At 40.8% G+C, this 26,088-nt stretch overlaps 1 protein-coding gene across 1 annotated transcript; it reads left to right on the plus strand.

Annotated features, from left to right (window-relative positions):
• The first annotated feature begins 17,041 nt into the window (after nucleotides 1–17,041).
• LOC101468271 (extracellular calcium-sensing receptor-like) lies at nucleotides 17,042–25,689 on the plus strand. The gene is made up of 6 exons (XM_004544040.2): nucleotides 17,042–17,274; nucleotides 17,467–17,764; nucleotides 17,925–18,719; nucleotides 18,875–19,102; nucleotides 19,268–19,391; nucleotides 24,776–25,689. The coding sequence occupies exons 1-6, from the start codon at nucleotides 17,042–17,044 to the stop codon at nucleotides 25,687–25,689; spliced, it is 2,592 nt and encodes an 863-aa protein (XP_004544097.2).
• Nucleotides 25,690–26,088: the final 399 nt, after the last annotated feature.

Here is a 26,088-nt window from a genome sequence, read left to right on the forward strand (position 1 = left end):
AACTATTTCCAGCAGTGCAATTTTAGTTCTAAGCATCTCAGAAACGACACAGAAAGTCATAAAGTCAAACATATCTTTTAAAAACACCAGTATAGGCTCATGAAGCCCTGATGGTAAAAAAAAAAAACTACATTTCCGCGAAAATGACATCACTTCCGGTTTCGGGCAGGTCATGGCGGACACGCGATAGTTCACGCTGATGTCTATTGTAACGTAGGAAGTGTTATGAACAGCTGATCGGATCGGCAAAGCGTGTTTCTGGAATATTATGTTTTGGTTGCTGCAAGTGCTTTTTATGCAGTTTTTGCAAAGCCATATGTGGAAGGAAACCGTTACCTAGGACAAGCTGATGGCATAAGATGTAAGTACAACTCCTCCGGTTTCATATGCAAAAAAATTATTGCGCTAGCTTATGTGGTTGCAGTTCTACAAGTATTTAAATGTAGTTGCACAAAACGGAGCGTGCCCGCTCTCACCGGTTTTAAAGGGTTAACAGAGTCCTGCAGACTCCGAAGGACCTCAGTCTCCTCAGCAGGTGGAGTCGACTCTGGCCCTTCTTATACAGGATGTCTGTATTTGTAGTCCAGTCCAGTTTATTGTTGAGGTGAACACCCAGGTACTTATAAGAGTCCACTATCTCAATGTCTTTCCCTTGGATGTTCACCGGTGTAGTAGTGGGTGACTTCCTCCTGAAGTCTATGATCATCTCCTTTGTCTTGCCGGCGTTGTTTTGGAGTACATTGGTCTCACACCAGCCAACAAAGTCACTGATGACCCCCCTGTATTCCTGATCATTCCCGTCTGATACGCATCCAATGATGGCTGTATCATCTGAGAACGTCTGTAGATGGCAATCATCCGAATTATAACAGAAGTCTGAAGTGTAAAGGCTGAACAGGAAAGGTGAGAGAACCGTGCCCTGTGGTGCTCCTGTGCTGCAGATTGCCACCTCGGACGCACAGTCATGGAGCCTCACATACTGTGGTCTGTTGGTAAGGTAGTCGATGGTCCATGCAGTCAGCTGTTTGCCTACTCCGGCTCTCTCCAGCTTCCCTCTCAGTAGTGCAGGTTGAATGGTGTTGAAAGCACTGGAGAAGTCAAAAAACATGATCGTCACAGTGCTCCCCGCCTGCTCTAGATGAGAGAGGGATCGGTGTACCAGGTAGATGACAGCGTCATCCACCCCAATTCCAGAACGGTAGGCGAACTGCAGGGGATCCATCACTGAGCCCACCAGTGGCCGAAGGTGGTGCAGGATGAGCCATTCCATAGTCTTCATCAGATGAGAAGTCAAGGCAACAGGCCTGAAGTGGTTGGACTACTTGGGGTGTGCGATTTTTGGCACCGGAACCACACAGGAAGTCTTCCACAGTTCAGGAACTCTCTCCAGGCTCAGGCTCAGTTTGAGGATGTACAGGGCCACCTGACAGAGCTGGTCTGCACAGTCCCTGAGCAGTCTGGAGCAGATTCCATCCGGATCTGCAGCCTTCCTTGCCTTCGTCCTCTTGAGCTGATTTTTCACCTGATCAGCTGTGAAGTAGATGTGAGGCTGAGCTGGAGGGGGGGGGGCTGGCTTTGTTGTGGGTAGATGTGTGGATAGGGGTGAAGCAGGGTTGTGGTGAGAGGAGAGCTCAGGTGACAATGGCATTGCACCCGGAGGGGGGGGGGGGGGGGGGGGCAACTGGAGGGGGGGGGGGGTTAATGGAACCTGGGGGGTGGGAGAGGTGATAAGTGGGCCATTGTCAAATCTGTTAAAAGACAGATTCAAGTCGTTAGCCCACCCCCGGCCAGCAGACACTGTGGCTCCTCCATTCAAGTAGATTGGGCTAAGTAGATTGGCCCATTGTCAGTGACACAAAGTTATTAAGGCAAACTTACTCCATGGAGCCCTGCTCTTAAAAAAACTGCTATAGTGCCCGTAGTAGCGGCAATAAGTCTTATGTTAACAAAACAAGGATGCACTTCCCACTTTCACCTTCTGTCTTTTAAGCAAAATGAGTGCATTAAAAAATTAAGGAAAAAGAAGGGAGATTTGTCCTTGTGAAAGGAAGACTAGAAGATGAAATGGCCACAGTGATTCATGTACTGTATATGCATAGCCCAACAGTGGAAAACATTTCTTTAAACCTTTTTTGATACCATAAGTCTGGAAATGGAAGGGATATTAATATGTGGTGACAACTTTAATATAGTTTTAGACAGTAAACTGGACACAACAAATAAGAAGAAAAATACTAACCTCATTACAAAAACAATTAAGACAAAGAATTTGGGATAGTTCACATCTGGAGGGCAGTACACCCCTAAAAGAGGGACTATACACTACTCAGGGACCAATAACAGCTACACAAAAATTGACTATTTGTTTTTTTACACATAAGAAGGAACTATGGGTAAAGAAATGTGAAATTCAAGAAGCAGGTGTATAAGATCGCTGTGCAGTTTATCTGGAGGTCAAACTAAATGGGCAGAGGAAAAATACAAAGTAGTAACTCAAGAGTAAAAGAAAGATAAAAATTTTAACCAAGAAGAAAATAGCAATGGACAATTTGGACAAGTTTTCTCCCCAACAAACACAACAATGTCAACAAATCGTGCACCGTCAAAGGCACCTGCGGGTGCCATTGGTTTCTTTCTATAATACTGGACTTATTTTTCTACGAAGGTTGGAACTTTGAGAGTGTTTAAATGAGAGAAAAGTGTGAAATTGTTCATGCCTGTCTGAGAAAAGTGTGTAATGAGGGGTTTTAAAGCCTTAAAACATCTATAATAATAAAAAAAATTAAGTTGGCTACTTCGCGGATTTCAACTATCACAGGTTATTTTTATCCCGCGATAAACGAGGGACCACTGTATAGATATGAACCAGATCATTAACGAATCCAAGTGATCAGTAATTGTTGATGAGTGGTCATGACAATTTGCATATTAATGATCAAAGAACTGAACTCACAGCCCAGTGTTCATTCCTTATTTCTTTGTCCATTCACTAAAATAGACAAAGATAAGGAGTGACGTGGAAGGGTGGAACCTTCTTTCATTAGATATTGGTTCAAGAATAGAGACTATAAAAATAAGTATTTTTTCCCAGCTTCTCTACTTATTTAAATCACTGCCTATCTCAATAGGCAGTGATTTAAAACAACAATCCCAGAAAACAATATAGATTATGGGATAAAATCATCTCTAGATATCTATAGAATGGTCATAGATCAAGAATGAAGAATATTTTCATGCAAAACAAATTAGACCTATAATTTGTTGGTGTGACAGAGACTTTGTATCCAAATGGAACACTCTAGAACAATATATACAGGGAAGGGAAATTCAAAATCTCATTAGAGACCGAGAGGGAGCAATGAGTGTAATCGACCAAATGGGTAGTGTCACCAAGTTCACACTAAAGATGTGGTTTAATATAGTACACAAATATAAACTGGAGGAAGACCTTGAGATAACTTAGTGGATAGCTTATGACAGGCGCTTTACCCCCGGTTCTCTAACCAGAGATTTGAACAAAGGAGTAAAAATGACATAAGAAGTAAAACATACGCAGTGTTGGGAAGGTTACTTTTAAAATACATTCCACTACAGATTACGGAATACATGCCTCACAATGTATTTTGTAATGTATTCCGTTACGTTACGTTACTCAATGAGAGAAACGTTCTGAAAACTTTGGATTACTTAATATATTATCATGCTTTTTACAACTACATGACTGTACCATTACTGTGTGATTTATTGCTATTACTGAAGGTTAGTCGCAATACCAATACCAACTAGATTTCTAAATCTTAATATAAAATGAGTAACAGTAGGGTGGACATTAGATAAGGCTGCACTTTTTGCAGCGATCTTGTATAGAAAACAATTTCACACGTATATAAAACAAGTCCGCGGCTCTGAACCGTAGTAAAGGGACCTCTGGCTAATAAGCTGGGTTCCGTGTCAGGCTCGTAGCTGAAAACTAGCTTTACTTTGTCTGGGTCAACTTTGCTAGTGAGAGACAGAGAGAGGAGTTGAAAGGCTGCTCCAATGGAAATTATTATTTTGGAGGAAAACCCGAACACAGTGTACAGTCGATTCTTAATAGCTTACTTTAGGGTGACCATATTTTGATTTCCAAAAAGTCAGGAAGAACTTTAACACTGGAAGTCCGAGGCAATACTGTTTGCTTAAAGAAAATTTTAACACATTTAAACGACGCCTTCTCTGTGCGGTTAATGAATGGTGAAGCAAAAAATGTCATATAGGCTTTTACAAGTCAACAAGGGCAAAAAATTTAAAAACCTCTGGAATAAAATAATGGTACAGAAATAAGGCCTCATCTGTATAAAAAAAAAAAAAATTACCAGTACCGGGACGGTACGAGGGAAATTTCTTTTACAGTTAGTCTGAAAAGCTGCAGTTGCGCTTTGGCATCTTTTAAACATCATCAGGTGTGCTACTGCGCGCTGTCTGTGTCGTCTGTGAGCGCAGAACAACAACTCACAAAGCAGCAGCTCGGGGATGACGTTACACAAATGGGTTCTCTGTAGGAAAACCCGGACATTTTCACCTCGAAAATCACCCCGGACAAAACGTGAAAAGTGGACATGTCCGGGGAAAAGAGGAAGGTTGGTCACCCTAGCTTACTTATAACTGGGCTCGTCAGGCGCTCTTGTTAGCTGCAGTGGTTATTATTATATTTACCTGCTTCCATCTCCCGTTTCTGGTCGGTGAAAACTTGTACTTTTTGACTCTCTTTTTTCTCCCTCCCTCACGCTCACAGACACACAACGGGTATTGCAGTCCATTATCCCTGCAGCAGGGATTACACTGCCCATGAGGCTACATTCCTTAGGTTTATGCCTGTAACACTCTGTGTTGGAGTCAAATTGCTAAATGTTGTCATTATGTTACTTAAATTTGTAAGTCTTGGTTCAAACTGTAGGATCAAAGACATTCCTTTGTTTCTGACTCCCTCCCCAGCCAGTCTGTTGGTGGGGGAGGCTATAGTGTTTTATTATAGGGACATCCTATGTGAGGGTTCTGTTTTCTTGTTTAGTAAGCTTCCTGCCTTTATGACCCTTTTGTGGGCCCCCAAACACAAACATGCGCCTACACACACACATACAGATGCTCGCACATACATGCACACACACAGTACCTTATCTTTTAGAACCATAGGGTTTTTTTTACAATGGGTGGTGCTTGTGTGTACTCTAACTGTTTTCAATAAAAGGCGGCAAGGAAGGCTGTTTATTTGAAGTTGGCTAGGAGACAGGTGAGGAGCGTTCAGCTCCAAGAGCCTGGTTCCGACCAGCCTCCCTTGCTAGCAAGTAAAATCGATCGATCGCTGATTGCCTTGCATCCTTGTCGTTAACGGGAATAAGTTTCTAAACCAGCGGGGCCTGTGGAAGCGCAGACCCAACACTCTGCTTATTGCCTTCATATTAAATTATGTTTTGAATAATAATTTTTAAAAACATTTCTTCATGTCATTATGCAGGCCGCAAGTAGTGGTGACATGGGCCGTGAGATTGAGACCCAGGCATTAGAGCCTCTTAATGTGTGTTTTGTTTGGGTTTCCACCAGCGTGGAATTAACAAAAATAGAGGCATAGCATAGCATATGAAACAGGAAAAGACTGCCATGTAATCCATTTATTTCAACAAAGTGACTGTATTCTGAAGACCAACTTTTTAACCCTTTAAGACTGCCTTAAGTCTGCCGGAGCTTATCTTTATATTTTTATGTACTGCAGGAATAATGAAATTAAATATCATGGCATGGAGAGGAATCTTAGCAAAGAAGCTCTACAGAAGGTTGGAGCTTGTCTGTTCAACCCCAAGCTGGTAGGGGGAGCTCTTTATTAAACACTTGCCTATGCTACAATGTGCTTCAAGGGTCAATAACAGCATAACAGAACTCACTTATGGTACTGCATTCTTTCTATAAAACAATAATTGTCAGTGACTTTGTACCGTAGTACAAACACAATATTAAAGATAACAGTTAAAAGTAACGTAACCATAAACAATAAAATGAGAACATCTAAACAGCAGCACATGTCCCAAGCCTTGATGGGAGAGAACGAGCTGCTCCCCCAACACGCCACAATATTATCATGCAAATTTGCAAAAAAAACAGCATGTGCATCAAAATAAACTATTTCCGGCAGTGCAATTTGAGTTCTTAGCATCCCAGAAACTATTCAGAAAAGCATAAAGTCAAACATGACTTTAAACACCAGTATAGGTTTATGAGGCCCTGAAGGTAAAAAACTACATTTTTCGCAAAAATGCTGTCACTTCTGGTTTCAGGCAGGGAATGGCGGACATGCGATAGTTCATTCTGACGTCTATCGCAACGTAGGAAGTTTTATGAACAGCTGATCAGATCGGCAAAGCGTTTTTCTGGAATATTATGTTTTTGTTGCTGCAAGTGTTTTTTATCCAGTTTTTGCAAAGCTATATATGGAAGGAAACCGTGACCTAAGACGAGCTGATGGCATAAGAAGTACAACTCCTCCGGTTTCATTTGCAAAAAAAAAAAAAAAAAATATACTGCGCTAGCTTATGTGCTTGCAGTTCTACAGGGATTTAAAAATAGTTATGCAAAATGGAGCGTGCCCGCTCTGACCAGTTTTAAAGGGCTAAACGGTATTTGTAGCAGAATTCAGTTACTCATATTTTGTATTTTAAATATGTAACGCTGGTACATGTATTCCGTTACTCGCCATCACTGAACATAAGGTCAACCTGGATATAAACTGACTCATTAGAATTGAAAGATACAGAGTTGAAACATACAATTAAAAAAGTATAGAATCCTATCTACAACTGTCGGACAGAAAAGGCAATACAACCATATATATAACACTGAAATGGGAACGAGAGCTAGGAGTAATTATACCAGAAAATGAATAGTTATAGTCCAGGATGACTGACTGTTGCCACACAGCAAGAAGGTCCTGAGTTCAATTCCACCATCAGGCCGGGGTCTTTCTGTGTGGAGTTTGCATGTTCTCCCCGTGTTTGCGTGGGTTCCCTCCGGGTACTCCGGCTTCCTCCCACCGTCCAAAGACATGCAGCTTGTGGGGATAGGTTAATTGGATAATCCAAATTGCCACTAGGTGTAAATGTGCGAATGAATGTGAGTGCGAATGGTTGTCTGTCCCTGTGTGTTGGCCCTGCGACAGACTGGCGACCTGTCCAGGGTGTACCCCGCCTCTCGCCCTATGACAGCTGGGATAGGCTCCAGCACCCCCCGCGACCCTGAAAAGGATAAGCGGAAGCGAATGGATGAATGGACATTTCGTTTCAGAGGTGCCACCTTATCTAAAATAGATTTACATTGATTGTTAAAAGACAAAATAAGTGAATCCATATGATTTTGAGCCATGCGAGGGACAAACATGCCAGAAAACCTTCTAGCAGCATCCTCGTTTAAAATCCGCCTTTGGATCATCAATTTAGGAGGGGAAGGATCCACGTAAAATGACAAATTAAAGAATATACAACTATGGTCACTCACATGGACATCTTCCACACATACATCATGTATATTTATACTCAGGGAGAAAACAAGATCAAAAGTGTGGCCCTTTGTAAAAAAAACATGCTGCTTAAAGTTAAAAGACTCAGTGATAGTGATGAGCACAGCAGCAGTGTTACAGGAAGCGTCATCAATATGAAGGTTTAAGTCTCCCAATATTACAACTTTCTCCAGTTTAATGATCGATGTCAGAAGGTCGTTAAATTCAGTTAGAAAGACCCCAGCAGGTCCAGGAGGTCGATAGATTAAAATACAGTAAAAGGTTTTCAAAGAACCGACCTTCATCATCTGTGACTCAAATGAAGAAAAGAAGTCCGAGGTCATCAGTTTGCATATGAGTCTGTCCTGGTAAACAGCAGCAAGTCCTCCACCATGTCCTAAAAGAAAATGTACAAGCTGTGATAACTGTTTCTGATAAAATGAAGAGTAGACTGATATATTGAATATTCCTTTATTGGGTGAGAAAATCAGACCATGTCATAACTGCTTTAAGTCATACAGAATAAATATCAGAGCCTTAAACAGGCTGACTTCTGCTAAATGGGTCAAACTGGGCAGAAAGTATACAAACACATAACATCCTTATAGAATATGATGTAACACTATAGATCAACTTACCTCAGAATATATAAAGCATATAAACAATTACAGCAATATGATGCAACAAACACAGCAGTGCTACTAATCCAAAATACTCAAAGCTTCATAGAACTGAAACAAATATTTTTTTTAGCTCCATTCTGCTGCTGATACATACTTTAGGTTTCTGAATATTAAACTTGTTGCTGCCTTTCATAGGCCTTTGAACTTGAAGGCCCTGAGTACTTTCTCCCACACTGAAAACACTGGAATGATACAATTATTTGAACATTACCTAATAAGACTGATTCAGGACAGACAATTAGTTATGTTAAACTTTCCTAGCAGTCCTTCAAAAACAAGGAACAGTCTGTCTATTCTCTCCATCTGTCAGCTGCTGCTGGCTCTTCCTCCTCCTCTTCCTCACACACTGCTGAGTTTGTCCTGGTAGATCATCAGGGGTGCAAAGCCTCCCAGATGATGTGCAGCAGTGGGTCCCTCAGTCTGTCCTCACTCTGGACACTTGCAGTTGTCACACATGGAAATCAAATCTGTGATAAGCTGCAGGGTTCAAACACAAGTGTAACTTATAAATACATGTTCATACTTTTATTAGACAATCAGAGAGAAAGAAAAAGAGAGAGAGTGCAGGACAGACAGACAGGTGACAGTCTCAGGTGTATACACTGCTACAAAACAGCACAAAAGAAGGAGGATTTAATGTTTGTGTTATTACGAAACAAGAAGAGTTCCCAGATGGTACAGTGGACACATGTGTGACTCCTGTGATTAAAGCATCTTTCTTTCAGCTTAACGAGTGAACCGTCAGCTCGTTCAAACACACGTTAAAGTCCGTTTGGTTCGACACCACAGAACAGAGGCAGTAATATAACATAGCTAACATTAACAGTGCAGTGAATCCTGCTTGTGCCGTGATTTTCAGGACTGCAAACCGAGCAGCATCACTGACTTTCAGCTTGTTGTGTTTGTGGATATATGACTGACTTTAATTATCCATAAAATCATCACAATCTCTGTAAGTTCAACTATTGAACGGCATATATTTTGAAGTAAAGGCTTTAAAACCAAGTTAGTACAAACATCGCTAATGTCACATAACTTTCCCGACATGTGGCCAACAGTAATGTTTTAATGTTTTTCACTATAAAAACATTTGCGCATAAATAAGTGACATAATATTCAGTACTTACTTCTGAAAGTTTACTCTTCGGAGGCTCCGCTTTTTTTTCGGCAAAATTATCCACACCACCACTGCACTATGAAATCTGGGATATGTTGGGCCATGAAGGCTACACTGACCCATCCTTAAAATTCAGGGAAATTAAGGACGCATTTGAGGGCCGCATTTCGAGCAGCCTTTGAATTGGGACAGCCTTCGTCGTGTCGCTGTGACGTAATCGGCCTTAAAATGCGGCCTTTAAGGCTGCAGACCCTGAATTGGGATGCAGCCCAAATCCGGTCATTGGTACTTCCTGGCTTGTGTAGTTACTAGGTAACAAAAGCTACACACTGCCCCTAGCGTCCTGGAGCACTTCCGTTGTGTTTTGGAATTTGCATGTGTTTTGGAGTTTGCAAGTGTTTTGGATTTTGCATGTGTTTTGGAGTTTGCAAGTGTTTTGGAGTTTGCAAGTGTTTTGGAGTTTGCAAGTGTTTTGGAGTTTGCAAGTGTTTTGGAGTTTGCAAGTGTTTTGGAGTTTGCAAGTGTTTTGGAGTTTGTACGTGCTTTGTCTCTAGGGGCCACCGTATGTGCAAACCTATGGACCTGCCGGGCAGGGCAGCGACTCCAGAGTTGGGAAAAACCTTGATCGATGAGCAGACGTAGCTGTCACCAGCAAAACGGAAAATGGATGACGGACACAGAGTGAGCAAACTGCTTTCGAGCCATGGGGCTCGGGTCCCAGGCGGCGGCGTATCATCCCCAGCAAACAACAGGAGAGGAACTGGTCGCAGGCACCCCACAGCCAAGCAGCTAGCCTCCGGTACCTTCTCCGTTTCACCTGGATGCTGGCCTTCGTTCCCCTTTTTCGTCTCTTGAGGGTGGAAATGCCGCGGGTTGTGCACAGTAGCACGCACTCAGGTGAGGAACACACCAGAGGAGGAGGAACAGTTTTTCTGTAGCTGTCCCAGCGAAAAGTATATTGCAAACGACAAGCGACGACAGTGAAAAACTACACTGTCGCCTCCAACGAGCTGTAGCAGCGGCGGCAAAGCCAAACACAGGCGCCATTGTTGCTTCAAAGCTGTAAAGACTATTAACTGTTACCTTCTTCTATGCTGTGTTACTGGTACAGCCACCGGTACATTGCTGCTGATGTTAAATGAGAAAGAATAGCATCAGTCTACCCAAATCAAATCAAATCAAATCACTTTTATTGTCACATCACATGTGCAGGCACACTGGTACAGCACATGCGGGTGAAATTCTTGTGTGCGAGCTTCACAAGCAACAGAGTTGTGCAAAATACAATAACATAAAACAAGCAAAATATAAAAATGGCTAAATCTGACAGTAATAAATATATGTACAATATAAGAGTGTATGCATTACTGGATGTGTATACTAAATATGTTTTTCTACGTGTGTGTGTGTTACATATTTTACAAATTAAATAGAGTAAACAATAAAATAAAATATATAAAATAATGGAAGTTGGTAGTTGGACATGTGCAAAACAAGTGGCATAATGTTGAAGTTCCAGTAGTGAAGGTGAGGTGTCTATGAAGTGTTCAGCAGTCTGATGGCCTGGTGGAAAAAGCTGTCTCTCAGTCTGCTGGTACGGGACCGGATGCTGCAGAACCTCCTTCCTGATGGAAGTAGTCTGAACAGTTTATGGCTGGGGTGACTGGAGTCCTTGATGATCCTTCCCGCTTTCCTCAGGCACCGCTTCCTGTAGATGTCTTGGAGGAAGGGAAGCTCACCTCCAATTATCCGTTCAGAGCACCGGTAGATTCACCAACTGTCATTCACATCAGTGATGCACAGATGTGAATCTCAACATGAATGGTGACTGTGATATATTGTGTAAAGCTCTAAGAGTAGCCCACAATACTGTACAAAAAAATATAAATAAAATTTTCAGTGCATCCACGTATTTAATAAGATATTGAATTACTAAGAAAGTACCGTAAATTCCAGACTATAAGCCGTTACTTTTTTCCCAGATTTTGAACACTGCGGCCTATACTAAGGTGCAGCTAATGCATTTTTTTTTTTCAATGCTACCAAAAACATTTTGCCTTGTAACAGTAGACCAATAAAGTTGATAAGTAGTTCACAGAGGTCCAATGAAATTGTGTGATACATTAGCATACTTTCACAATTAAATTATTGTAAATCATCCTCATCAACATGGAAAACACTCGAAGAAAAGCATATGATGCAGCCCAAATTTTAACATTATGTATGCATTAAAGTTAAAGGCAATCAATCTGGCGGTTGAAGAAGGAAAACAACCCGCTGCATGTAATCTTGGCATAAATGAATTGATGATGAGACAGTGGAGATGCCAGTGTGAAAAACTGAGTCAATGCAAAAAGATGACAAAAGCTTTCAGAGGTAATCATAACAGATGGCCCGAACTTGAAAACTTTCTTGAAAACTGGATTAACACTCAGAGAGAAGGGGGCTGCGGTGTTTCCACCGTGCAGATCAGACTGAAGGCTAAAGCAATCGCCACCGAAATGAAAATTGAAGATTTTAGAAGTGGACCATTGCAGTGATTTAGATTTGTGAGATGAAAAGACCTGCTCATCAGGGCACAATTTTGTGTCAGCAGCTCCCTCCCAACTACGAGGAAAAACTCGCTAACTTCTGCACAGTCACTCAAACAAAGATAGTGGAAAACTCCATCGAGCCAGATGATATTATAAATGTGGATGAAATACATTTGATGTTTGACCTGCCTCTCACTCAGATTGTTAATAAAAAAGGTGACTTGTCCATCACACAGAAAACAAGTGACCATGAGAGAACGCATTTTACTTGTGTTCTGAGCTACACAGCATCCAGGCTAAAGCTTCCACCGACGGTGATTTTTTAGCGGCTGGGGGATTTTTTCACAGAAAAAAAGCATTGCTGTTATGGACAGCATGACGGCCCATATAACAGATTCAGCAAAAACTGCTAACAAGAGTACAAACTCAATTCCAGCTGTGATTCCTTGGGGCAGCACTAAGTATTTGAAGTCACTGGACATTAGGGCTGCCACAAACGATTATTTTGATAGTCGACTAGTCACTGATTATTTATGCGATTAGTCGACTAATCAGATCATCATCCACTGGACGTAAAACTACAGCTTATTGCACCAGCAGCATCTACTCTTATATAACTATCATTAGCTTACAGCTTTAAGCTTTTAAGGTGCTAACTAAAAATAAAGACAAGATGATAGTTTATTCAATTTTAATGAAATTAGCAGATTGTCTCGGTGGAGTTTAATAAACTCCTTGCTATCTAAAATATAACAGGACACCGGAGTAAATTCTCCAGCATCTCACACTTCTGATGATCAGCTGTCTGCTTGACGTTTATTCAGCTGTGTAAAAACTATAACTTTAATCTCAGACAAACCGATTTACTCAGGAACAACTAAAATACTGAAAAAAAAAAGCCAAACAACAACATTTTTAATTTATCTAAGTGACTCATATATATTTAACCTGAGTAGCGAAAGACGGCGGTGGGTTTGAAAACAATTTGCCGGGAGTCCGGTGTTCTCACAGCGCTAGTGACCTAGCCCCCGGCTAGCTATCGAGCTAGTGGGTAACAGATGTCTCCGAAAACGTCGGAGCGCTTTTGAAAATATGTGGTGTCCTGATAAACTGAGCCGATATTTGAGGTTTACACAGCTACATTCTCGCCTGAAAATATGTTAAACGTTTATTTTGTGACCCAGAAAGAATAATAAGAGTAATATTAAAACTAACTAGCTATCGCCATTGTTGGAAACTAAGCTGGGCCGCGCTATGAATTCTGGGACAAAGCTGCTTCTTCTTCTTCTTCTTCTTCTTCGGGGTTTAACGGCAGCTGGCATCCTTGTACATGCAGTGCTGCCATCTTCTGTTTCAGTCCGTTATTACACTCTTAAATCCTGCTACTTATTCCTGGGTCTTTTGGGATCTTACAAAGCTTCAAACGACGCGTCGACTATTAAATCAGTCGTCGACGATTTTGATAGTCGACGTAATCGTGACTAGTCGACAAATCGTGGCAGCCCTACTGGACATCAGCGTGAACCAGGCATTTAAAGTGGCACTGCGCCTTGAGTGGGAGGCTTGGATGACAAGCGGCGAGAAATCATTTACCAAAACAGGCCGCATGCAAAGAGCATCTTTAACTAAAGTCTGCCAATGGATCCTAAATGTGTGGAGCTGTGTCAAAACATCCACCATCACCAACAGATTTCAAAAGGCTGGACTGCTGCGTGATGAAGAGCACCACCTGTGCTCAAGTGAGAGCGACAACAAAGAGACTGAAGTGTATGGCGAGAGCCTAAGGCTGTTCAATTTGGACACTGAAGAAGACGACTTTGATGGTTTTAGTGCTCAGGAGGAAGACGAAGAAGGCGATTAATTACTTTTCCTGGTAGGCTGTCGTATGTATACGGTATATATTTTTACCGGTCGTTAGAAAATATTGGAATGTTGTTCATTCACTGTTCAGTAAAAAAACATAAGCAACATAACTTGTGTGTTACCGATAAGTACAAAATAGATTTCCTTTCTAAAATTAGAGCATGTGGCTTTTACAGTTTTTTTCAATCGCTAACAAGCGCCTACCCATACTTCAGATACTTTTTCTAAACTCTTAACACAGACTCACACCTACAAAACACAATTGGCCAAATGGATAATTTTCTTCTCAAAAATACATTTTGTTAAATATATACTAACTCTTCATTTCAAAATAGAACACATCTTTCTCTGCACACACTAACTGTACAAAAACACTATAAATCTGACTCAAAATGAAATTAGTCTGTCAAAGAATAACACTTGTTTTCACTTCACAAGGTACATGCAGTCAATCAAAGTACACCAGGTTTCAAAATACTGGCTATTATTGACATTACAAAAACTGCATAGACTTTTATGTTTCAGTTTTACAGGTATTTGCATGCGAAACATGCAATCCACCATTTTGACACCAGAAATGTCTTGGTTGGTAACTGTATGTCCACATGTACAGTAATGTTCACATTCAAAAGCATTCCAGTAAAAAGCAAACAAGTTTATGTTTCTTTACTGTTTACTACAGGAGGTACAGTAGAAACACAGTATGATAGGACAGAGAAAGTTTTACAGTATTGCTTACAGTGAACAAAATATCCATGAAACACACAAGAGCATTCTGAACAAAAAAACAACAGCAAAAAGCCAAGATCAAAAGGGGGGGAGGGGGGCTAAAAAAAGGCAAAAACTTTGCATCTAATCTCTGCGATCTTCAGGGTTAGGCCACATGTTTTCATCAACATCACATCTGATGTTATCCAAGTCGATGCACCTGGGATAGAATCGCCTGGTATGTCGGATCCACCCTTGGCAATCGTCAACTGTGATGTCCCTGGAGCCAGCATCCATGGCTTCGAGGAGGGACATCTGGTCATGTGGCTGATGGTCATAAACCTTCCACCTCCATGCAGAAAAGAACTCCTCTATGGGGTTGAGGAAAGGTGAATAGGGTGGAAGGAAGAGACTTAACAGTCTTGGGTGGACTTCAAACCATGTTGTTATTGCTTGCGAGTGATGGAAAGCCACATTGTCCCAGGTAATTACAAAGGTCCTCATGTTTTCACCCTCCTGACCCTGCTCTGGAACCAGGCGCTGGTGGAGATCATTGAGAAAGGCAAGCAAGCGCTCTGTATTATAGGGTCCAACCTGACATCTGTGAAGGAGTAATCCTGCATTTGCAATTGCTGCACACATGGTAATGTTTGCCCCTCTCTGTCCTGGCACATCAACTGTGGCCCTTTTTCCAATTACATTTCGTCCACGTCGACGCCTTTTGGCCAGATTGAATCCTGCCTCATCGATGTATATGAATTTATGAGGGGCCTGGTTGGCCTCCAATTCCATAACTCTCTGAAACAAAGTTTATGTAAGTCATGTTATTACTGTATACCATACTGTACTGTAACCTAGTATTGTGTAGGTTACCTACTTGCAAAGTGCAAAGCTTATAGAACTGGACATTGGATTGAATATACACTATACCTGGACATATTGTCGTCGTAGCTCCTTGACCCTCTCACTGTTCCTCTCAAAGGGAACAGCGTAGAGCTGCTTCATCCGCACTCTGTGTTTGGACAATGTCCGCGTAATGGTTGTGAGGCTGATTCTATCGATATTGTCAAATATCTCATGGTCCGCCACAATTCTAGTTTGAATTTCACGCAGTTTTATTGCATTATTTGCAGTAACCATTTCTACAATGGCAAGCTCCTGATCATTACTGAGGAGCTTTCCTCTTCCCCCAGAGGGTGGAAGACATTGCATTCTTTAGAAAGACAAAAAATTCAACATATGCATTACTGTATGACCATATTGACATGTCAAGTGAGAATAGAAACAATCCATGTAAAATGCAATACTTACCTGTTGGTTTGTTGAAAGATGCGTATAATGGAGGCAACTGTTGACCGCCTCAAATTGGGCTGCACTCTTTCACCAGCCTCTCTTAGTGAAAGACCATGGTTGATTACATGGTCAATGATAGTGGCACGAATTTCATCACTGACTACTGTTCTTGCAGCCCTTGGAATGCCACCACCACGCATTCTTACACCTCTACCTTGCCCTCTCCTTGGGCCTGCTCTTCTCCCTGGGCCCCTTGCTCTTACTCTTCCTCGACCAGACATTACAGTGTTTGTCTTTTTTTTGTTTCCAAAAACATCACTCCTCAAGGTCTTGCCTTATAAACCCCACTGAGTCTAAGCCAGAATGGAAGAAGCTGTCGTTGGCCCAATTTACCCAACATAAATCAGCTGTGTGTCAATTATTCAATTGTTTGTTTATTATCAGCTGAGATATATTTTTGATATTGATATTGTTTTTGTACTGATATCATTGCAGAAGCAGAGGTTTTTATACTGTATCTACGGTTTGGAATATTGTTTTTGCTATTGTGGGATGTTGTGTGTTAACATTCGTAAATACTACAAAAACAGTCCATAATTTTGTTGGGAGGTATAGCTTGTCTGTTAAGAAAATGTAAGCATTGTGGAAATGTGTTCACTGACTGCATATTGGGTGAACACGACATGAAATGTAAGAATGGTATGGCCACAACAGACCGATGCTGTGCTAATTGTGTTTAGAGTTTTGCAAATGTGACAACTGTTTGGACAAACGCTTGTTAGCGACTGGAAAAAACTGTAATCAGGTGCACTCTGTAGTCTAGAATTTATGGTAAATATATGACCTTTATTGCCATAGAAGAAGAAATCACTGCAAATTTCCCATGGGAAAAATAATTTGCAAAGCATATGTATTTGTAGGGAGTTCTATTTTACACTGTGACTTCATATTTAAATGGGCATGGCTAAAGTGTATGTATGTATTTATTGTATTGTATATGTATGTATTTACTTGTATTCTATTGTACATATTGTATATCTTATTACTGTTCCTCTGTCTCTCTTGCTGCATTGAGCATGTGTATGACAAAATAATTTCCCTCGGGATAAATAAAGTTCTTATCTTATCTTATTTATCTATTTATTTTACACACTTTAACCTACATTAAATTGAAAATTAGGGCATGTCCCTCCTTTTGCCCAACCTTGTAGGTCTACTGAGAATGAACTGCCACTCTTCTATCATTTCTTATGTTTCACCAAAAGGTATAAATACCACTGTAAATTTCATTTTCAGTGCCACTAATTGATTTAGCTGAAAAATGACATCAACACAGGTATGGCCAGAGCAGGGATGGGCACTGCTGCAACTGCTGTTAGTGGCATCTGTCTCTCATGCTGAGGAGCCAGTGTGCAGGCAGAGAGGAGATCCTGGGAACCCACTGCTATGTAAGGATGGGGATATTATATTGGGGGGTATGTTTTCGTTTCACACCAGCTGGAAAGACAGAAAGGATACCTACACGCACAAACCACTGCCACTTCAATGCACCAGGTAAGTCTCATCAACGAAATGCATTTAGATTAAAGGAATCTCCTAGAAGTCATTTGATACAAATAAAACTTGATAAATATTTTGTATTATGTATGTTTGGTTTCAGTTATATAAATCATTGACATTAAATGGTTTTGTTTGAAATACTTTTTCTCTCTATTTTATGAATTATTAATAATTGTCTCAATTAAGTTTAAATTTCAGAGATTTGCAGTTTGCCCAAGCTATGCTTTTTGCCATTGAGGAGATTAATAACAGTACAGACCTACTGCCGGGAGTCACTCTGGGCTATAAAATCTTTAATACTTGTGGCAATGTTGCCCGAAGTGTAGGACTTACACTGGCTTTGGCTAATGGTAATGAAATTGTGTCTGTACCCTCCAAGGCATCATGTACCAGACCTGCACACATACAGGCCATAATGGGAGAGACCTCTTCCTCTCCAACCATAGCAATAGCCACTGTTATTGGACCATTTTATGTACCAGTAGTGAGTAGAACTGATATTTTATAAAATGAAATAAAGTAACTAAATCATTTTCCCAACTCCTCTGAGCAAATTTAATTAAGTGTTTGTCTTATTTTTAACATCTTAATCTTCTCTCATTCTGTGTCTTTTTCAAATATAAGTTCTTTATGTTTAATTCTAGATCAGCCACTTTGCCACATGTGCTTGTCTCAGTGACAAAACCAAGTATCCATCCTTCCTCAGAACAATACCCAGTGACTACTACCAGAGCAGAGCCCTGGCCCATTTGGTCAAGCATTTTGGATGGACTTGGGTTGGAGCTATCAGAACTAATAATGATTATGGAAATAATGGCATGGCCACATTTACAGAAACTGCACAGCGCCTGGGCATCTGTCTGGAGTATTCTGTATCTTTTTTTAGAACAGATCCATCTGACAAAATAAGAGAAATAATTCGCACTATAAAGGCTTCAACCTCCAAGGTGATCATTGCCTTTCTGTCACACAAGGAGATGGATGTTCTGATACATGAGTTTTCATACCATAACTTGTCTGGGTATCAGTGGGTAGGCAGTGAGTCTTGGATATTTGATTCGCAAACAGCAAAAATGGATATACATCACATACTGAATGGTGCCATAGGCCTTTCCATTCCCAAAGCACATGTCACTGGCCTGAGAGAGTTCATACTGGATGTGAAGTCACTCAATTCATCTAACAATGAACTATTTACTGAGTTCTGGGAGACATTATTTAACTGTAAGTTTAGGCAGTCAACGTCATCAGCAAACATTCAGAGAGAGTGTACTGGACATGAAGATCTGAACGGAGTTCAAAACAGCTTCACTGATATGTCTCTCATGCCTATCTTTAACAATGTCTATAAAGGAGTGTATGCTGTGGCCCATGCCCTTCACAACATTGTCAGCTGTAATAAAGCATGTAGCAACAAAGTCCAGCTAGATCCATTCACGGTGAGCTTAAAACCAACTAATACTATTGTTAACACATTAAGTTCAATTAGAAAGAAAAATGATTTTAAGAAAAGAGCTAATGTCTTATATTCGCAAGTCAATGGGTGTGCAAGATCTCAGTCATGCAATATACTGAGTTATGACATATTTCTTAGATTTTACAACACATACGAAAGAGTCACTTCACAACTAAGGAAGGGGATGAGGTTTACTTTGATGAGAATGGAGATCCAGCAGCAAAGTATGAAATTATAAACTGGCAGCCAAAAGAAAACGGCGTTGTGGAGTTTGTGACAGTTGGTCTTTATGATATATCATTAGCTCCAGAAAAAAAGCTAAATTTCCAAAACAAGTCTTTAATTTGGGCAAGAAACTCAAAGCTGGTAAGCTATAAAATATTCAAAAATTATATTATAACTGTACATATTTTATACATATTTTTATATAGTTTCACGCTATGTTTTTTGCTTATTGCTACATGTTGGAAAGATGACACCATGCAGTGTTTTTCATATTTTATATAAAGTTTTATGTAATTATTCATGCAGGTCCCTGTGTCAGTTTGCAGCGAGAAATGTCCGCCAGGAACACGCAAGGTTCTCCAGAAAGGAAGGCCTGTTTGCTGCTATGACTGTATACAATGTGCAGAGGGAGAAATCAGCAATGTTACAGGTTAGATCTCTTTTTTTTTTAAGTTTCGCACATAGCAAAAATTTCACATGCCATCCAAAAATATGGACTAATTCCTCTGAAGAATTATTTAATAATTTTGATGAATTGTTTCCTACAAAATTTATAAATCCAAAACATTGTCTAAAGCAGGGGTGGCCAACCAGTCAGAGACCAAGAGCCACTCTTTTTTTTATTGTGTTACCGCAAAGAGCCACATCATACACATGGGCACACATGAACATCACCCATCCCTTCCTCCCTCTCTCTCTCACACACACTCACACACACACCTCTGCTCAGCCAGATTTATTGTAAATGTCACACACCAACATGATAATGACAGGAATGGACTCCTACAGTACTAAAACCACAGGCCAGTCATTTTCAACAATGAATATTGTGTGCACTGTCTCTCACACACAAACTCTAAGTCCACAAACAAAAATATAATAATCTACAATAGCATTTTTCTTTTACAATGCATGTTGTTTTGTGGGACTTCTGGCATTCCTTGCCTTGAACAATCCTCTTCAAATCTGGCTTGTATTCCGTTGTTACCACTCGAAGCAATGAGTGTCAGTCAGAACAGATCGATGCTTTGATTTCACATGTTTTAGGGTAGAAAACACAGACTTGCAGACGTATGTTGAACCAAACATTGACAGTATCTTAAGCGCAGCCCGTTTGACATTGCGGTATTTTTCCATTGGCACACCTTTCCAGAACTCAAGGGTCCCTTCCCTTAAAGCAGGTTTCAATTGGTCCTCCTTATAAAGATCGATCATCTCCAACTCAGCCGCAGCTTCATCTGTGACCAGCGGGACTTTCAAACAGTCTGTCTCTGCATTAAATGGGTCGACAATGAATGCAATCTGTGGCCTTTTCAATTGTAGATCATGGAACAGGGTCACAAAGCTTTTGTGCAAGTTTTCAACCAGCACTGCATATCTGTCTCTTTCCTTACTCAGGGTGGTGCTGGCGACTTAACCGCTGGCTTTTAGCAGAGTGGGAAAATGCGATAAATCTACCTTTTGAATATGTGCCTTTAACAGCTTCAGTTTGTTGACAAACGCAAACACACTTTCCACTAGGTCAGGCAGCATTTTCTAACTTACCCTGCAGGGTCAGGTTCAGTCTATCCAAGTGACACAGCTTGTCGACCAAAAATGCCAGATCCATAATACACTTGATGTCTGAGAGCTCGGGATAGTCCTTGTCCTTCTCTTCCATAAACAGTTTCAGGGATTCCAAAAGCTCAAAGAAGTGAGAGAGTACCTGGCCTTTTGACAGCTACCTCACAGTGCAGTGGAGTGGCAGGTCACCTGGAAGCCCTTGGTCCAGCTCAGCGATGACATTGTTGAATTTCGCTATGGTTAAGCGCATGTGTGCGGATGTAGTTGGCGATTTCCATCAAAGGCTTCATGATGTTATCTAAATTCAATGATTTAGACACGAGTTGCTTCCAAAACTCAGGAAATGTTTGGTCAGCTTGCACAACCCCATGAGCACGTTCACAGATCCCATCATGGCTGGTGCTCCATCTGTGGTTATTGCAGTTAGTTTCGTTATAGGCAGATTCGATTTTTCAAATGCAGCCATCATGGTTTCTTTCACATCTATGGGTTCTCTCTTTTAATGGCACAATATCAAGGAGTTCTTCTTTGATCACACAATCGTTTGACACAGACCGTGCAAATATTGCCAACTGAGTCTTGTCTTGTATATCACAACTCTCATCCAATGCGACACTAAAATACTCACATGCTTGAAGGTCAGAGTGCAACTGTAATTCAATAGCTGTGTTAATGTCTGATATTCTGTGTTAACAGTGTGGCGGGACAGTTGGACGTCCGACGATACCATGCGTTTTACTTTTGTCGTTTTCAGGAGAAAAGATTTCAACAACGTCACTGAGTCTGTGAAGGTTCTCAGTCATCCAGGTCGTTGTAGTCTAAGGAGCTTGGAAAGAAAAGCATCTGGACTTCTTTAAGTTGCTTGAAGACGTTTCACCTCTCATCCGAGAAGCTTCTTGAACCTTCTTGAAGAACTGCAGAAGCTTCTCGGATGAGAGGTGAAAGGTCTTCAAGCAACTTAAAGAAGTCCAGACACTTTTCTTTCCAAGCTCCTTAGACAACGTCACTGAGGCATTTTTTTTAACAAACTCCCCTTCATTGTATGGCTTTTTAGCCCGTGCAATGTTCCAATCCAGCATATTTTTGTTTAGCTGTGCATTTTTCCCCTGCCATTTTGAGAGTGAACTTGCCCCTACTGGAAAACTTTGCGGTATTTTCATCTCACACACATGCGCATTCGATGAAAATACCATATTGAACTCAAGCAAAGCGAATGCGCACATTTTAAAAAACCAATAACAACAAACTAGAAAGCGAAAATTTCAGAAGAAATTTAAAGTGTGCCTATGCCGCCGATAATCAGTGTAGTTTGCCATTCATACGGCTACAGAGAGCAAAACTCAGCAGAGCAGCCATTCTCCACCATGAACTATGGTAAAAAAAAAACACCACTCGCGCCTCACAGATGACAGCTTACAGTTTTGTGTAAAGATGAGGTGACTTCGTACAGCCCCGATTTGCAGACGCTGTGCACAGAGGTTAATGAGCAGAAGTCCCATTGTACCACGGCAGACCCGACAATGTTTGCATGAACACGCTTTGAAGCATTACGTTATGGACCACTTTTCACACATGGTTGGTGTACCCAAACAGCCGGCTGTAGCTTTTCAACTCACAGCTCGACACACACCAAAAAAAAAAAAAAAAAACAGTCGAGAGAGCACAGACTTTACGCCTGAGAGGCGTGATTGCAGATGCCGCTGAGGTGGGTCCACCTCCCCTGCAGCGGCACTGTAGACCACGGCCTGCCACACACATCAAACACGTAAAATAAATATTTATGCACTTTTGCATTCACTTTTTGTTTTTTGTTATTTTTACACAGTGTTCTGAATGATTAACAATGGTCTACAGCCAAACTTGTGTATTATTATACAAACGTTGGTTGTAAGATTCAGATAACTATTTAATAAAAGCTAAATATTTTATATGAGAGCAAGAAAGAAAAGTATATCTTTGTGTCCCCCTTTCCCTGTTAATGCCCTACCTGGCCCCCTGCCAAAAGCTTTGCTAGATCCGCCCCTGCACAGTTACCAGCTGTCAGCTACACAAAAAAAGGAGCTTGGTGTTATTTGTCTCTCAGAAACAGTTCATAACTTCCCTTCAACTCATTCATGTCACCTAAAAGGTACCTGTAAACCTGTTTCTCCATCACCAGTTCAGCTCTGATGATTCAGTAAGGACATCTCCTGGTTTCGACCAGCCCTTTTTTACAGCTGTGGCTCCAGCAAACATCAGCTGATACTAGAAACTAAAATCAAATGAATTCTAACAACAGCTGATCAAGCTTAAACGTGCAGCTGCTGTTGTTTAGCGCAATAAACAAACGAGAGAAAAGCCGATCATTGATCAGTTTCATGATTGAAGTTTCAACAGGCGAGAGAATGGCAGGAAAGGTTGTCATAAAGTTCAACATCAGTAACTTAGCACGCACACAGCTGTATAGAAACTCCGTCGTGCTAGCTAGCACGCAGTACGAGTTATTGTAACTGTCAGCACAACAAAAATAAACTACACCTAAACTCGGTTTATATCTGACCCAGATAGAGTGCAGTTCATAACTTCTTACCTGAAATTCAGTTCACCTCACGCTCCTGCCTTTGGTTTCCCTTATTCATGATTGAGCTCCGCGTTAGCCACCACCGGTCGATCGGCGGTCGCCTCGCATGTCTCTTTTCCCGCATGTCCTTTCTGTCAGGGCTAGCTGCCCTTTGTTGGAGCTCTGCGTTAGCCACCACCAAAAACTCAGTTATTTTTCCCACATCGACCAGCATCTGGACAACCACCTTTCACTGTTTATACCGTTACTAAAATGAATAAATGAATTATCGGCCCATATAAACGAAAAATACTGTAAATCCAGCTGAGAAACAGTCTCTTGGCGAGTGATCGGGTGGTGAAACGAGTGTCAGCCGCCTCACTGTAAGCCAAGCCCGGGTGCTTTTTAGCGAAGAGACGCTAGCCATGCTAGCCATGCTAGCTAGCTAGCCGTGCTAGCAGCAATATCGTAAGAGCACTGTTCCTAATATGTTTTGACAAACGAGCAGATATTTGACGTTTACACACCTACATTCTCGCCTGAAAATATCTTAAAAGTTTATTTTGTGACCTAGAAACAGTAATAAAAGCAATATATTAAACGAAGTGGTGGCCGCCATTGTTTGAGTCGGTAGAGGTGTGCTATGAATTGTGGGATATGGAGTGTTCCACCAAGCATACACCCTTGCGGTTACCGTAACTATTCAATGGTTCGCGCAACCTTAAAAATTCAAATGGTTCCTGAAAGCAGCGACGCTGTGCGCGCCATTGATATTGTCGTCATTACGGTAATCCAAATACGGGTAGACAGGCCATACCACTCCCGACATACCACTAGAGAGAGCCAACACACCACAAATTAAGTTTGAAATCTGTTTCTAGGGGGCCAAAAGTTGAATCTTTCTCATGGGCCTACAAATGGGCCAAAATTTGCACTAAAATCTAAATATTTAAAAAACTATAAAAGTCATAAGCACCAAAAGTCATAGCATACTAGTCCAGACCCAGCCGCACAAAATGATATAACATATGTAACCCTTGTGTCAAAACTGTAGGAAAATAATAATAAGAATAATAAATCCAACGAATAGTAATAAGTGTGCCTCTTGGCATAGGCACACTTAAAAAACTTCAAAACACAAACACAAACTTTGATATGTATGTAAGAGCTGCATTAAACCAGGCAAAGAGCCGCACCCTGGCCACCCCGGCCTAAAATATACAGAAAAGCAGAATGCATTTATTTGCACATCTCATAAAGCAATATTTTGATTATTATTTCCAGTTTTTTTTTGTTTTTGTTTTTGCTGTTGTCGTTGTTTGTTTGCTCATTTTTCTGTGTAAATGTCTGAAAGAAGAATATTGTCCTATTCTTGTCTGATACAGGATTCTAGCTGCTCATCAGAGTGGGTCTTGTCAAGTTTTTATTTTAATTATGTGCCAAATTCTTTAAAAATATTGAAAGTTTTGGCCTGCAGAAAGGCCAGTTCGGGACTGGTTTCTTGATGCCAAAATTTTGCTGTTGTGATCAGTGCAGTATGCCTTTTACCATCAGCTTGAATGTCAAACCTTTTTCACAGTAAATACTGCTTGTAAGAGAGAAAGCACGTGCATGTCTTCAGAAATCTTTGTATACACATTTCTTCCTTGGAGCAGTTACAGAAATAACTTTACTCAACAACTGTAAAATCTGCTTCAATATAAAATTTTCAGATTCTGCCACCTGTGTGAGATGTCTCCCTGAGTTTTGGTCAAATGAAAGACGAGATGCCTGTATAAAGAAGGAAGCAGTGTTTTTGTCATATGAAGAAATTATGGGAGCACTGCTCACTGCAGCATCTTTATTTGGGACATGCATGACTGCTAGTGTGATACTCATTTTCTTCAAATATAGGAAAACTTCCATTGTCAGAGCAAACAATTCTGAGCTGAGTTTCCTGCTGCTCTTCTCGTTAATTCTGTGCTTCCTGTGTTCTCTGACCTTCATTGGTAAGCCATCTGACTGGTCTTGTATGCTGCGACACACAGCATTTGGCATCACCTTTGTCCTCTGTATCTCTTGTCTTCTGGGAAAAACAATGGTTGTGTTAATGGCCTTCAGGGCTACAGGTCCAGGTATTAATGTTAAAAAGTGGTTTGGACATGTACAGCAAAGACTCTGTGTTCTGGGTTTCACTCTGATACAAGTTATCATATGCATCATTTGGTTAACAACTTCACCTCCTTTCCCATCTCAGAATTTTAAGGAATTCAAAGATAAAATCATCTTAGAGTGTGCCCTTGGCTCAGCTGTAGGGTATTGGGCTGTGATAGGATACATTGGAATACTGGCCATTTTGTGTTTCATTTTTGCATTTCTAGCTCGGAAACTGCCTGATAATTTTAATGAAGCCAAATTGATCACTTTCAGCATGCTAATATTCTGTGCAGTATGGATTACATTTATCCCAGCATATGTCAGCTCCCCTGGGAAATTCAGTGTTGCTGTAGAAATATTTGCAATACTTGCATCTAGTTTTGGACTGCTAATTTGCATCTTTATACCCAAATGTTATATCATCTTACTGAAACCAGAAAAGAATACCAAGAAGAACATGATGGGGAAGAAGTCACCACATTTATTTTGAGAAATATAAAAAATGTTTTTTTGGCATGCTATATAAAAAGTATATTTGCATTACACTTGCATGGCAGGACTTTGCATAACAATGAATAATAATAAATAGCTTAAATAACTGTAATTAAATAAAGTCACTGTCAGAAGAAAATTGTACGTTTTTTTTATTGATCACTAAGCAATCCACATGTCTACGTGACTTTTCACATGAACTCTTGTGTGATAAACTTATTTAGCAACTAACAGCTTCCTCTTTTCTAAGAACATACAGACTTAGAAAAGGGGAACCTCAGCTCTGAGTTCTTGGAATAACTTTGTTATCTTTGTACACACATGTGACCAGCTTGTATAAATAAAGAACGCAGACAGTGACAGAGTGCGAGTGCCCTCCTGCAAGGACGAGCGCTCT

Source organism: Maylandia zebra, linkage group LG14 (genome assembly GCF_041146795.1).
Source record: "Maylandia zebra isolate NMK-2024a linkage group LG14, Mzebra_GT3a, whole genome shotgun sequence".
NCBI classification, from domain to species: domain Eukaryota; kingdom Metazoa; phylum Chordata; class Actinopteri; order Cichliformes; family Cichlidae; genus Maylandia; species Maylandia zebra.